General features: G+C 54.2%; 1 protein-coding gene across 1 annotated transcript; it reads right to left on the bottom strand.

Moving 5' to 3' along the window:
- Window positions 1-358: 358 nt before the first annotated feature.
- GGA1 (golgi associated, gamma adaptin ear containing, ARF binding protein 1) lies at window positions 359-12,284 on the bottom strand. Its single transcript, XM_080352921.1, has 17 exons — window positions 11,858-12,284; window positions 10,585-10,669; window positions 10,217-10,292; window positions 9,669-9,767; window positions 8,227-8,350; window positions 7,620-7,720; window positions 4,756-4,836; window positions 4,210-4,347; window positions 3,986-4,067; window positions 3,461-3,568; window positions 3,011-3,166; window positions 2,132-2,196; window positions 1,820-1,998; window positions 1,424-1,707; window positions 1,043-1,212; window positions 704-814; window positions 359-535 (listed from the first exon to the last, which is right to left on the bottom strand). The coding sequence occupies exons 1-17, from the start codon at window positions 11,886-11,888 to the stop codon at window positions 425-427; spliced, it is 2,001 nt and encodes a 666-aa protein (XP_080209047.1). The 5' UTR covers window positions 11,889-12,284; the 3' UTR covers window positions 359-424.
- Window positions 12,285-13,667: the final 1,383 nt, after the last annotated feature.

Here is a 13,667-nt window from a genome sequence, read left to right as displayed (position 1 = left end):
GCTGAAGAGCTGGGAAGCGTGGAGGGGACAGACAAGGAAAAGGATCTTCCTTTGCTAGGCCTTGCCCCAGGCTGAGGCTGTTAAAGCTCCCCATCCTTGTTCCCCACTGCACCTAGCAGGAAAGCAGGGTTAGAAGAGAAGCTGGACAGTCTGGGGAGGGAGTGATGCCTTCGGAAGAGCAGGGAAGGCAACTGTTCACCCACGTGAAGCTCGCCACTCCACTCCTAGTCTTTGTGGGATGAACGTTTCCTGGTGTCTCTGGTCTCCTCCTCCAGGCACGCTCCCTCTGGCCCTTGCCCGGCCATCTGGAGAATAGAGCGTGAGCAGCAGCCCCCACCCGCCCTCCCCATCTCCTTGGGCTGCTCCAGCCCTGCAGGACCGGCTTCCCAAGGACTCTGCAGTGTAGTGCCTGCAATGTGTGGCCCTAGAGGTTTCCCCAGGACTCCGGCGGGGGGAACTGGTCCACATCCCCCATTTCGTTGTAGGTTTGCTCTCCCATGGTGAAGGTCAGCTTGTATCGTAGCCTCACTTTTTCCTGGAGACAAGGGAGAAAGGATAAGAAGACAAAAGGAGGGGAAGGAAAGTCATGAGGTACAAACCTTCCAGGTCTCCAGGAAGTTGCAGAGGGATTAGGGACAGGGCAACCAGGCTTTGCTCAGGCATCAAGACCAGTCTGCTCGTGTCCCAGGGATGGTGCCATTACCTTCTGTGGGTTTGCGAGCAGCAGGACTTGTGTGATGGCACTAGGGTGGACGATTGGGTTGAATGCTGGCAGCTCTGTGCCTGAGGGAGGCTGTAGCTTCACCTTCATCACCTAGGGAGAGAGAAGACCACATTCTTGAGAGGGATTTGGCAGGAAAAGGCCCTGCTCACATCGCTGTCTAGTCAAAGAGAAAAGCATTGTGCTGGTTCCTGCTAATCTGAAGGCAATACAACTTGCTCTCAGGCCCACAGAGCTCTCTCCACCCACCCTGCATTTCCTGCAAAGGGAGAATCACACTTCAGCCCTGCTGGAGGACCTCAGCCCCAACAGCTGCCTTACCTTGGGGACGGCAGACTGAAAGACAATATTGCGGATGGGCTGCGGAGCTGTGCTCAGCATGGAAATCACCACCACGAGCACATCAGGCCTCTCGGGCAGAGCATCCTTAGCGAAGTGGAAGAGGACGCGGAAGCCGTGCTGATCGTACACTGTCACAGGGAGGATGCTGCCTGTGGGAAAGGCAGCGGTCAGCCAGGAGGGAACTGGCCCTGCAGCAACCTTTCCCCATCATCCAAACCTCCACACAAGTGACAGAGATACCACTTGTACTCAACCTCCACAAAATACAACACGCAAGAAGTTTCCTCACATTCTTCCCTTTCATGTGCACTTGGTTTGTTCCCCGCCAAAGCCTGCCCCTCCTCTTTCGCCCCTGCTCACTGGGTTTGATTGACTCCAGAGGCACAGTGACGTTGGCCAGCGAGATCTCCTGGGGCTGTGCGGTGGCAGCAGGCCGTGGTGGGACTGCAGTACTTCCTGCTGGTGTGGTGGCAGCTTTTGGAAGCGCAGCAGGGGCAGGCAGCTCTGAGGTCAGGGGCAGCGCAGGGCTGGGGGAAACACTCTGGAGCCCAGGCAGAGTGTTGGGATTGTGTGCCGTGGTGCCAGAGCTGCTCCTGTTCTGGAGATCCCTCAGGGTGAGCCGGGGGGGTGGCTGCTGCTTCTCCCTGTAGGGAGGGCGAGAGAAAGGAGTGGAACAGGGCACTGAAATGTCTGTGTCCAGCACCCCAGAAACAGAAACAACGGTGAATGATGTGAGATTGCGCTACCACTGCTTACCATCGCACTTGTTGAGACTCTGGAGGCAAAGACTGTTGCAGCAGAGTCTTGCCTAGGAGGTCCAGGTCATCCAGGCCACTGGTGAAAGGAGAAGGTTTGGGGGAGGATGTGCCAGCATCTGTTTTGACTGGTGGCGTTGCCATGAGAGGGGTGAGACTGAGCTCGTTGCTATCTGATGACTGTAGAAAGAGCGCATAGGAGAGCAGGGCAACACATCAGCACCAACCATCAGACCTGGGATGCTTCTCTGCCTACTCCATTTGTTGCTTCCACCACGCTCCCCACCTTCTGCCCTGGCCCCCAGCATGTTACCTGGAAGCTGTTCCAGCCACTGCTGTCACCAGCCTGGGCAGGATGCGGCGCTGGGTCATTCAGGCCTGTTGGGGGTAAAAGCAAATACAAAGGTTAGCTGCCAAGTGGGCAAAAGCATTAAACAGGGCCCAAATAAGGGATCTGTAGCTCAGGTCAGACAAGACACAGAAGCAGCAGGGCAAAACCATCAATGTGGTCTAGTCTCTGGCCCCTGCCCTTGCATGGGGGAGCACAAGGAGGGTGATAGTACTTTTTCTGTCCTGAGATCCTCATTTAAGAGTCTAATTTCTCCCACAGTTGGCAGAGAAGTGAAGACTACTGGGCTGACAAGCCCCACTTGCACCTCCATCTGGGGGACCACGTTGTCTACTTCATGCTGTTGTATTCTAAGCACCTGTCTTAGGAAATAGACACTTTGTCGGGAAAAGTGTCTCTAGAGAGTCCTAGGGCTGGCACCTCACAAGACTTCCATGTGAAAACTTCTGGAAGTCCCAGATGTGTGTTGTCAGCTTGTGAGTTCAAGTGCAAGGAGTAAACATAAGGAACTGGGGGTGATCCACCCTTGTTATCCCATCTGGCGATGGCCATTGCATCACTCTTGATTTACTTGCCAGGTCAGTTTTCCCTGAGCAAATCAGAGGGCACATTCCTGCAGGCTCTCTCTGACTAGTCAGGAAAACACCATTAGACTGAAGTTCAGAATCATAGCAGGGTCTTCCTCTCCTTCTCCCTCACACTAAGTGAAAGACAGCTCTTCATCTTGCATTATTCACCTCTCCGAGCTCTCCCTTATTCATGTTTCTGCCACAAGGGCAACCATCCATGCAGACTGTCCAGAGTTGAGGAGAGAATAAAGAGCTTTTGCACTGTGTTTCTCACCTAAAGACATGAGTTCATCATCCAGCAAGGAGACAGAGCCAGCTTGCTCAGGCACGGGGACTGCCGAGTCACCTGAAAGGGTGGGCAAGGCTGGGTAGGAAGGGCCTGTTGCTGGAAGATCCAGGCCTGACAGATCCAGAAGTGCTGAGGTGCTGCCTGTACAGAAGGAACAGGCTGAGAGACAGAAACCTTATCTGGTCTTTACCCAGTGTTCTGAGGCCAGTCTCCATCCTCCCTCACACCTGGAAAAGGGAACTCCCCGACTCCCCCTCTGCTCTCCCTTCATGCATCTGTCATCTCCACAAGCCATTTCCTCATCTCACCAGCCCCACTCTGTCCTCCTGCAGGTTTCACCTTCCCACTTCTCTCAGTCTTCTCTTACATTGCAGGAAACCAGCAACAGAGTCCCTTTGCTTGACCTTCCTGTCCCCATTCCCTGAGCCTCCTCACCTCGAAGGGGACCAGCCACTGTCTCCCCATTGATCTCTTCTCCCCGCACAAGCTGCTTGTAGAGATTGATGACCTGTGTCAGATTGTCATTGGCTTGCAGGATCTCCGCTGAAACAGAATAGGTAGGAAGTTTGAGAACAGTGAAGAAACAAGAAGATCAACTTTGATACCCCAGCTCTGTATATTACTTCAAAGCAAGGTCCAAGAGCTGACAGTATCTCACTGCAGAGAGCAGTTTTGCAATTGTTGCTGCAAACTGCTGCAGGGCACATGGACACCTCCATGGCAGTCTCAGCAGGACGAGTGTCATTTCTACAGTGAAGTGGAGGAAGCCTGTAACTCTGCTGATTGCTGTCATGTGTCCCCACTTAGTGCAAAGCCATAGGCTAACTAACCTCCAGTGAGCAGTCACCCCAAAAAGAGTGCTGGCTGCTGACAGAGGCCATGCCATGGGCAGCCCGAGCACACGCTCCCTGAGAGATGGAGGGAGAAGAGGACATAAAGAGAAACATCATATACACTTACCCAGAGCTTCATCATTGTCTTCCGTGTCACTGGCAAGTCGGAAAAGCATGGGCCTCATGCGCTCGCAGCGCTGATACAGCTCCTGGGGGAGAGGAGAAAGGGATGTTGAGGTGAGCAGCAGGATGCTCAGCTGGAGGTGCAGAACAAGCAGGAGGAACTTGTGAAGATAAGAGTCATCTACCTCTGCTAAGCCCAGGGAGGATGCTGGGATGGTCTTTCCTCACCTTCATTAGGTCCTCATTGCTTTCTGTTGTCTCCCCCTTGCTGTAGTTTGTCACCATCTCTGTCAGCAGCTTCACATTGTTGTTCACCTCCTCGATGGCATTCACCCTCTTCGAGATCTTCTCCATGCGCTTCTGGTCCTGAAGGGGAAGCACATGGGCAAGGATGTCCTTGCTTTCATGTGCAACTTGGAGAGAAGGAGTGCTGGGCCAACCAACACACCAACTCCCTGGACTAAAGCACAGCAACACTGCCCTCAAAACAGCTCCCGCTCCAGTAGAAAATTTCAGATCGCCTCTGGGCCAGCACTTGCCAAACAGGGATGTAATTGCCACAGATGCAGTACTGCAGAAGGGATTGGGCCACAAACAATGCACAAAGCCATTGCTTCAAGTAGCCGAGCAATTGCAGAAATCACACGTGGGACTCTTTAGCAGCTGCTGCTGCAAAATTTGGAGCAGAAGCTCCGTATGTCTGTATGAGGACAGAGACCCACTGATTCCTTGTTGCCAGCCACTGCCACCCAGACCCACTTCCCCCAGCCGCACCTCCTGAACCATCTCCTTGATGAGCTTGTTGGCAGCCCGAAGGTCCTCAGGATGGGAACTTTTCAGGAGACGAGCCAGTATCTGCAAAAGAGAACGTACCTCTGTGCCCAAGCTGAGTGGTGGCAGCCAGAGTCACTCTTGCAACACTAGAGTCAGTAGTTACCCCTGTTCCAAACCCATATTTGGCAGAGGCAGTGGACAAAGCCAGCCATTTGCAAGCCCAGCCACGAGAGCTTGTGGGCTATCAGAGACCAGCGAGAGAAGTACAACTGGTCCTTCTTTTCCTGTTGTGGTTCTGGTTATGTAAGATAGGCCTTTCCCTGAATATCCCCTGCATTCAAAACCAGCTCCTGCCAGCCTGTTACACACTGTGGAGACCCTGGAGCACAGCAGCACCAGTAACAAGAGAAAGAAAGCCTGGTTTACACAGAAATTGCGATGGGATTGTAATGAACTCCTACTCAGACCTCTTCACATGCTTCTTCGTAGGTGCGACTGGTAAAGAGGGAGAGCTCCCACTTTTTCTCCCACTCTGTAATCAGCAAACAGTCCCACAGGCCACCCACAAATGCTCATTCGCACACAGAATCACAGAATGTAAGGGATTGGAAGGGACCTCAGAAGATCATCCAGTCCAATCCCCCTGCTGGAGCAGGAACACCTAGATGAGGTTACACAGGAAGGCGTCTAGGTGGGTTTTGAATGTCTCCAGAGAAGGAGACTCCACAACCTCCCTGGGCAGCCTGTTCCAGTGTTCTGTTACCCTCACTGAGAAGAAGTTTCTTCTCAATTTTAAGTGGAACCTCTTGTGTTCCAGTTTGAACCCATTACCCCTTGTCCTACCACTGGTTGTCACCAAGAAGAGCCTGGCTCCATCACCGTGACACTCACCCTTTATATATTTGTAAACATTAATAAGGTCACCCCTCAGTCTCCTCTTCTCCAAGCTAAAGAGCCCCAGCTCCCTCAGCCTTTCCTCATAAGGGAGATGCTCTAGTCCCTCCTGCGCTGGACTCTCTCCAGCAGTTCCCTGTCCTCTTGAACTGAGGGGCCCAGAACTGGACACAATATTCTAGATGCGGTCTCACCAGGGCAGAGTAGAGGGGAAGGAGAACCTCTCTCGACCTACTAACCACCCCCCTTCTAACACACCCCAGGATGCGATTGGCCTTCCTGGCCACAAGGGCACAGTGCTGGCTCGTGGTCATCCTGCTGTCCACCAGGACCCCCAGGTCCCTTTCCCCTACACTGCTCTCCAACAGGTCATTCCCCAACTTATACTGGAACCTGGGGTTGTTCCTACCCAGATGTAAGACTCTACACTTTCCCTTCTTATATTTCATTAAATCTTTCCCCGCTCAACTCTCCAGCCTGTCCAGGTCTCACTGGATGGCAGCACAGCCTTCTGGCATGTCAGTCACTCCTCCCAGCTTGGTGTCATCAGCAAACTTGCTGATAGTACACTCTATTCCCTTGTCCAAATCATTGATGAATATATTGAATAATACTGGCCCCAGTACTGACCCATGGAGGCCTATATCTAGTGGAGTGCCTCAACTAGACTCTGCCTCATTGACCACAACTCTCTGGCTTCTTTTCTTCAGCCAGTTCACAGTCCACCTCACTACCCAATCATCCAAACCACACTTCCTCAATGTGACCCATGGAGGCAAAATATATCCCCTGCAGCAAACTGGCATTGCACCTCTGCCACAGAAGTAGACCCAGAGAAGCCTAATACTTGCTTAGAATCATACAATCATTTTGGTTGGAAGAGACCCTCAAGATCATTGAGTTCAATCATTAACCTGGCACTAAACCAAGGACCTCATGTACACATCCTTTAAACACCTCCTCCATGGATGGTGATTCAACCACTTCTCTGTTCCAATGCCTGACAACCCCTTCTGTGAAGAAGTTCTTTCTAATATCCAATCTAAACCTCCCCTGGCACAACTTGAGGCCATTTCCTCTCATCCTACCACTTGCTACTTGGGAGAAGAAACCAACCCCCTCCATGCTACAGCCTCCTTTCAGGTAGTTGTAGACAGCAATAAGGTCTCCCCTCAGCCTCCTTTTCTCCAGGCTAAACAGCCCCAGTTCCCTCAGCTGCTCCGCATCAGACTTGTGCTTCAGACCCCTCACCAGGTTCATTGCCCTTCTCTAAACTGTCTCCAGCACCTCAATGTCTTTCTTGTAGTGAGGGGCCCAAAACTGAACATAGGGTTTGAGGTGCTGCCTCACCAGCACTGAGTACAAGGGGACAATCACTGTCCTAGTCCTGCTGGCCACACTACTTCTGATACAAGCCAGGATGCTGTTGGCCTTTTTGGCGACACTGCTGGCTCATATTCAGCCGCCTCTCGACCAAATGTTGCTTCAACGTATCAGCACTGATAAAACAGAGGTTTGTCTGAGTGGTAACACAATTCTGATGGAAAGGCAATATAGGATGGGTCCAGGAGAGTATAAGTAGTTGGGCAATGAGCAGATTGCAGCGCTGGGGGTGGGGAAGAGATAACAGCAGCAGCATCTGGGGCTGGAATTTAAACCTCATGGCCAGATAACTCAGAAGGCTGGAAATCTCAAAGCAGCAAACCTCGCAGAACCTGCTGGGCTAAAGTCAGCACTTCACCCTTTGCACCATCCTGCAACTAAGGGGTCCAAAGGTCAAAGAGACCACATTCCCCAACTCTCGCTGTTTCTTTTGTCATGATTTTGCAGCAGGCCCCCATGCATTTTCTGAAGGACAATATGTGGACTAGGGCCCTTAACTCTTTCTGGATCTCCACCCCAGGAGGACAGGAGATCCTGGAGCAGGGAAGGTTGTGTCCATTGTTCCTCTCCTTGCACTGAGTCCTTACCTTGGATTTCTCTTCATCATCAAAGATGATGTTCTTGGGCCGAGGCGGGGGAGGTGGAAAAGGAGCATCATCGGGCAGTTTTGGGTCACATTTCACGATCCCTGCAGTAGAGACCAACAGAAAGGTCATGAGGACTCCCTCACTGGGGGACGGTATGACCACGCAAGTCATTTCTTCCCTAATGGACCACCAAACCCAGCTGGGACTGAGGGCACTTGGGTCTTCTCCCACTGCCTGCGATCCTGGATTGTGTTTTCATGGAAGAACTGCCCCCCTCTCCCCCAAAATATCCTCTCTTAGAAAAGCCCAGCATCAACTGCCAAAGCACTTGCAGCCCTTCAACCCCAGCCCCTTCCAGTGCCCCATCTGCAGGGAGCAGATGTCCCCTCTGACCCATCAAGCACTCAGACTACCAGCAGGTCCCTCAGCCCAGCTGGGAGCCCCAAGGCGCCCACTCCTTCACCTGCCCTTGCTGCTAAATCAGACTGATGGATGTTCTGGGTCTTGGCACAGGAAAGGAAAAGTCTATTTCAGATTCTGCCCGGATGAAAAAAGAGGGAGGGCAAACTGTCTGTCCGCCTCCCCCTTCCAGACCACTGCCTCTCACCTTGTTTCTTCAGCATCTGGTAGGCTTCCGAGATCTTCACCTCGTGAGGCAGCCCTAATGTCCAGCTGTACATCAGCTCCAGGATCTTTGACTTCACTTTTTCCGATGTCCGGCTGCCAAGATACTGGAGAAAGAGAGAAGAGGTGGGTTGAAGCAGATCTGAGCTGTTGCAAGCATGGTCAGTTCCTCTCCTCCCCTCCCCCAGGAGAAGTGAGACCATTCCTAACGGCACAAGGAGAAGGAAAGAGGAAGCAAGCAAGGAAAGCTCACGAGGCCCTTGCAACATGTCCTATGCTGTGCTTGGTTTCCACCACAGGAAACACAAGAGGTGGGAGAAATGCTGCACCAGCAGCCCCTCAACGACAAGCAGGGACAGGTGGGAAGGCTCAGGCAGGTCTCTGTCACCTTGTGAAGCAAAGGGTACTGCTAACAGAAGCTGCTCAGCAAGGCAGCTCTTGGGGAATAAGGGAACAGCCAGGTTGGGAGCGGAGGGACTGTGGATAACGGTCCTTGGGACAGGGCCTGGTCCTCTCTCTCAGGGGCACACTCCAGCACAAAGTGCCCAGCACCTTTTGGAGCCAGGTGAGCCCCAGATGACCAGCACCCAGCAGTGAGATCTCCAAACATGACATCTCTCCCCCTGCCATACAATCATCCTTTACCCTTCTCCCGTGGGTCTGCTGGGGCACTAGTGTTGAAAACGATGCCTGTGCCACCAGAGGCCAGTGGCTTAAGGTTGAGGACATTCTCTAGGGGACCTAGCAAGAGGACTTTAGGGTGCTGCTGTCACTGTTCCTGGCTACTCATAATCACTGATCACAAGTTGTGAGTGGCAGATGAAGGTTTTCCTTACTCATGTTTAGTTTGTGTTCCCTTAACTCCATCCTTGCTGGCATTAACTGCCTCGACTGAACACGAGAGCATGCACAGCTCGTTCTGCTGCAGGAACAGCAGCATCAGCAGAGAAGCAGGTTGTGACTTGGTGCTTCAGATGGACTCGGCAGAACACCACTGACCAGGCCTGGGCTTGCCCTCTGAGAGTGTCTCAACCATGTTGGGACACCCCGGAGAGACATGGTCACGATGTCAAGCTGAGAGAGGTTCCTGAGCACATGCAGCACAGACAGGGCGCAACAGAGACACAGGGCAGGTGACTTCAGGCAAGCAGATGAGCTCAGTAGCCTCACAAATGCTGGTTGCATCATGTCTACCCAGCCCTCAGCTTCCTGCATCAAGAATCAGCTGGGAGCAGGGGGTAAAAGCTCACCTTCCCACTGGAAAACTCAGCAGGGAATGAGGACTAAATCTGCTGCTAGCACTGTCCTGTTTCCCCCACATCCCCATGAGTGTTTGAACTTTCTGCTCAGACACTACTTCATGCCAACACCCTCCCTCCTGCCACCAGGCTCTAACGCCCTCCAGCATGATCCCCTGGGACCCACCTTGGGTGACACCACTTTGATGAGTTCATTGAGGAAGCGGAACTTGCCCACCTCATCGTGGAAGCGTTTGCCACAGCTCTTCATGCAGGACTCCAGCACCTGGGGAGAAGCGCCGGGTGAGCCCCGGCATGGGGTCAGCAGCAGGTTGAAGCGCCACCAGCACCTTTCCCTACCAGGTGGTCAGTCACCATTCCAAAGGGAAGCAAAAAGATTTTTCTCTTTGGAGGAAACAACAGCAGCACTTAGATGGGGATATTCCTTCCACAAATTCTGTGGTTTCACAGCATGGATCCACAATGACATTAAGGGAACAAAAAGCTTCTCATCGGCTTCAACAGGCTACGATCTGCCCTAGGAACAAGACCTTTCCTACCAGTCACCCTTCTTCTCTTGTGGAACTACCTTCAGACCCTCTCCCACGCAAGGGCTCATCTGCTCCAGGGCTTTCTCAGAGGCAGTTCAAAGCTTCCTATCCTCCTCCAGTCAAACTGGAGCAACCCCACATCCTGGCCCTCCATCCAGTTCTACCAGCCTGCAGATGCCCTTACCGTGAGGGCCTGGATAGCTTCCCATTCCTGTGGAGACTGGATCTTGTGGGCAAGAAGTCGGGTAGCAAGCGGAGGACTGGAAGCAGCAAGAGGAAAAAGAAAGCTCGCTGGTTACTGAGGAAAAGCCTGGTACCTGTGTTTCTATCTGGGAATCTAGAGTTGAAAAGCATGTGGCAAGTTTAAGGCACTGATAAGGCACTAAACCCTGTGGGAACCTTCTGCTAGTGGATCAGGACCCCCACACCCTCACTCTGAGGAGCTTCGTGCCCGTTCAGCTCTCATGGCAGCTCCACTGAATCTTACCAGGTAGGCAAACATGACCCAGGCTCACAACCCAGAGCAGCTTGGGGGAAGGAAGAAGCACTTACCCCTCCAGCTCCTTATTGAGCTGCTCACAGAAAGCATTGATACCATCCCAGTCCAGGTCCTTGTTCAGGGGGTTTGTCGCTTTGTCTGTAGGTGGGAGAAGGGGAGGATGAGAAAGTCTCCCCAGGCTCCCACCCTGTGGAGGCGAGGGGCAATATTGCTCCCACTCCCTCCCCGCCGGCTCCACCAGGTGCATCGACAGAGGACGGTGTGGAAGGAAAAACACGTTTGTGTCCACTTGTTCAAGACCCGTACACAAACTCTTTGCCCACCATCCCCTGCCAGCAGCACACACCGACCCACCATTGCTGTACAGGCACTGCCATCACGCTCCCCACCCCTCACTCCCCTGGAGGGTCAGACCCGCAGACCCCTGCTGCCCCCATAGCCAGCCAACCCTCACATGTGGCCCCAACACTCCCATTTCCCAAAGCTGCCCCTCCACATGCAGATGGGCCCGCCCTGACACCTCGCTACATGTGACCCCCAGCACCGCTCAGCCGCCCTGAACATCCCCCGCTCCCTCACACCCCGATGCCCCCCCGATACCCCTGCCTTGAGCACCCCAATTCCCTCACACTCCAATGCCCCCATATACCTGCACCCCCACCCCAACATCATCTCATACCCCTGTCCCCCCCGAGCACCCCATTTGCTCACACCCACTGCCCCCATACACCTGCATCCCCACTGCAATGTCCACCCACACCCCTGCTCTCCCATTGAGCACCCCCTGTTCCCTCACACCCCAATGTCCCCCCATACCCGACCCCCATTGAGCCCCCCAATTCCCTCATGCTCCGCTAGCCCCGTACACCTGCAGCCCCACCTCAATGTCCCCCCATACCCCTGCACCCTCTTGAGCACCCCCATTACCCCCCATACCCCTGCACCTCCCTTGAGCACCCCCATTACCTCACACCCCAGTACCCCCACACCCCTGCCCTCCCCTTGAGCATCGCAATTCTCTCACACTTCACTGCCCCCCCAATATCCCCCCACACCCCTGTCCTCCCTGAGCACCCCAATTCCCTCACACTCCACTGCTCCCTTACATCTGCACCCCCACCCCAACGCCCCCCATACCCCTGCACCTTCCCTTGAGCACCTCCCGTTCCCTCACACCCCAATGCTCCCCATACTCCTGCCCCCGCCCTGTGCACCCCAATTCCCTCACACCCAGCGTCCCCCATGCCCCTGCCCCCCCGCCGCAGCAGGGGCGGCCGGGCCCTGTGTTGCCAGGGGGCGGGGCGGGGTGGTCTCGGCCGCACTCACTGATTCGAGCCTCCAGCGTCTCGGGCTCCATGGCGGAGAGTCCCCGGGGCTCCTCAGCGGGGCAACGCCGCCGCGCCGCCGCCCACCCGCCGGGCCCGGCGCCGCCGAGCCATCGAGAGCGCACCGAACCGTCTAGAGCGCCGCTCCGGCGGCCTCTACCATCGAGCGCCGGAAGCCGGCGGTGCAGAGCGCCGGCCCGCTGCCAGCGCGCCCCCTGCCGAGCCACACCCAGGTGCGCCGTAGAGTTCACCCCGCAAAGGGAAAGAAAGGCACAGGGCGGGGAAGGAAGCGGAAGACCTCCAGGAGAAGAACATAGAGAGCAGGGCAAGCCAGAGCGCCGGAAACAAGCTCTTGCACAGAAACAAGCCGACCTAGCCCTTCCCGGAAGAACCCCAGTGCTGGCAATTGATGCCACTTCCGGTAGAAAGACAGAGCACCTCCGCCTAGCGGGAGCGGCGTGTCCTTTAAAAGGACACGAGCCCGGCGGCTCCGGCGCATGCGCAGTGAGCGGCGCGGGGTCTCGACGGGTCCCGAGGCTGCTGCCCGGGCCTCGGCGGCCGTGCCGGCGGCGTCTGGGGGCGCGGGTGGCTCGGGAGGCGTTACAAACGCTTGTCAGCGCGTTCTCCTGCCAGGTTGGCGTCAGCTTTCAATAGGTGCCGGCCCGCTGCTGGCAGGGCCCGGCCCGGCTTTTCCTGCCGGGCTGAGCAGCCGAGAGGGGAGCGGAAGTAGCTGAGGCCCTGGGAATAACGGAGGGCTCCAGGAGTATAAACTGCCTTTGTCCTCTTTCCCCTTGTGGTAATCCAGGCCAGCCCCAACTGTGTCACTTGATACTGCTTGTTTTCTCTGTACTCCAGCAGTCCTGGAAAGAACAATGTATCTGTGTCCCTGTGGTGATTTATTGCTTTTGTTTCTTTTTTTTTTTTCTGCTTTTAAATAATGCTGGTGGAAGGTGCCAACTCGGTGACCTTTGGGCAGCGCCGGCCTCCACCTGTTTGAAGAGTCCCCAGTGCCCCTCATCAGAGCCGCCCGCTGGGGCTGGACCTGCCGGAGCCTCCCCGATAAGAGCACAGACACGCTACGGTCTATTCAGCCGGATCATGGAGACAGACACATGAGTCAGAGCGGCGCTGTGCTGGGTTACTCATTTACAGTGCTAATCCCGCAGATGGCAGGCAAGGGAATTGCCCTGATGTCACATTTAATGCCTTTTCCTTATGGAAAGCCATTGTTTTGGGGGAGGATTTTTTTTTGGCTGTTACAAGGTACTTTTTGGCGCTTGAATGTAGTTCTTTTTTTAACTTGCTGCCCTGCATCACAAAGCTTTTAAAAAGTGCTTTACGTAGAAAATTGCCGCATCCTTCCCTCTGCTGTGTTCAGGCACGTTTTACATGAGCTATTTTAATCTTGTGAGTCAGCCTTGCCTGTCACTGCTACCTCTTTGATTTTTTTTCTGAGAATCCTGAAGTCATCTTCAGGAGACTGAGGCCTAGTTATTGCTCTTCTAGGTCACGTACAATCTGCATAGAAGGCATGCATCTCATCTCTCCAACCCACAAAGGAGTGGTTTTTCAGCTGCCCCCTTTTGCTTAGGTTTCGATCTGTCTGAGTCTGGAGGTTGTTCATTTTCCCCTCTTTGGCAACACCCAGTGGTTAGCAAGTCGAGGATGAATGGAAGGCTGCACCTCTTTTCAGCTGGTTGCAAACAATGCTGAGTGAATTCATGCACAACGGTTGTGTCAACAGTGGCATTTCAAACCTCACTTTTATTTCTCATGATGTATAAGTCTCTTTCCCCTTTGGTTACATCTGC

The sequence above is a fragment of the Nesoenas mayeri genome (genome assembly GCF_963082525.1).
Source record: "Nesoenas mayeri genome assembly, chromosome: 1".
NCBI classification, from domain to species: domain Eukaryota; kingdom Metazoa; phylum Chordata; class Aves; order Columbiformes; family Columbidae; genus Nesoenas; species Nesoenas mayeri.
The sequence above is the reverse complement of the archived record's forward strand: the minus strand, read 5'-3'. Positions and strand labels throughout refer to the sequence as shown.

Coding starts and splice junctions, on each gene's coding strand:
- GGA1 (XM_080352921.1), bottom strand. CDS start 11,888: ATGGAGCCCGAGACGCTGGAGGCTCGAATCA. Junction 3,569..3,985: donor AGACAATGATGAAGCTCTGG/GTAAGTGTATAT, acceptor ATTCTGTTTCAG/CGGAGATCCTGCAAGCCAAT. Junction 815..1,042: donor TTCAGTCTGCCGTCCCCAAG/GTAAGGCAGCTG, acceptor CTCTCTCCCTAG/GTGATGAAGGTGAAGCTACA.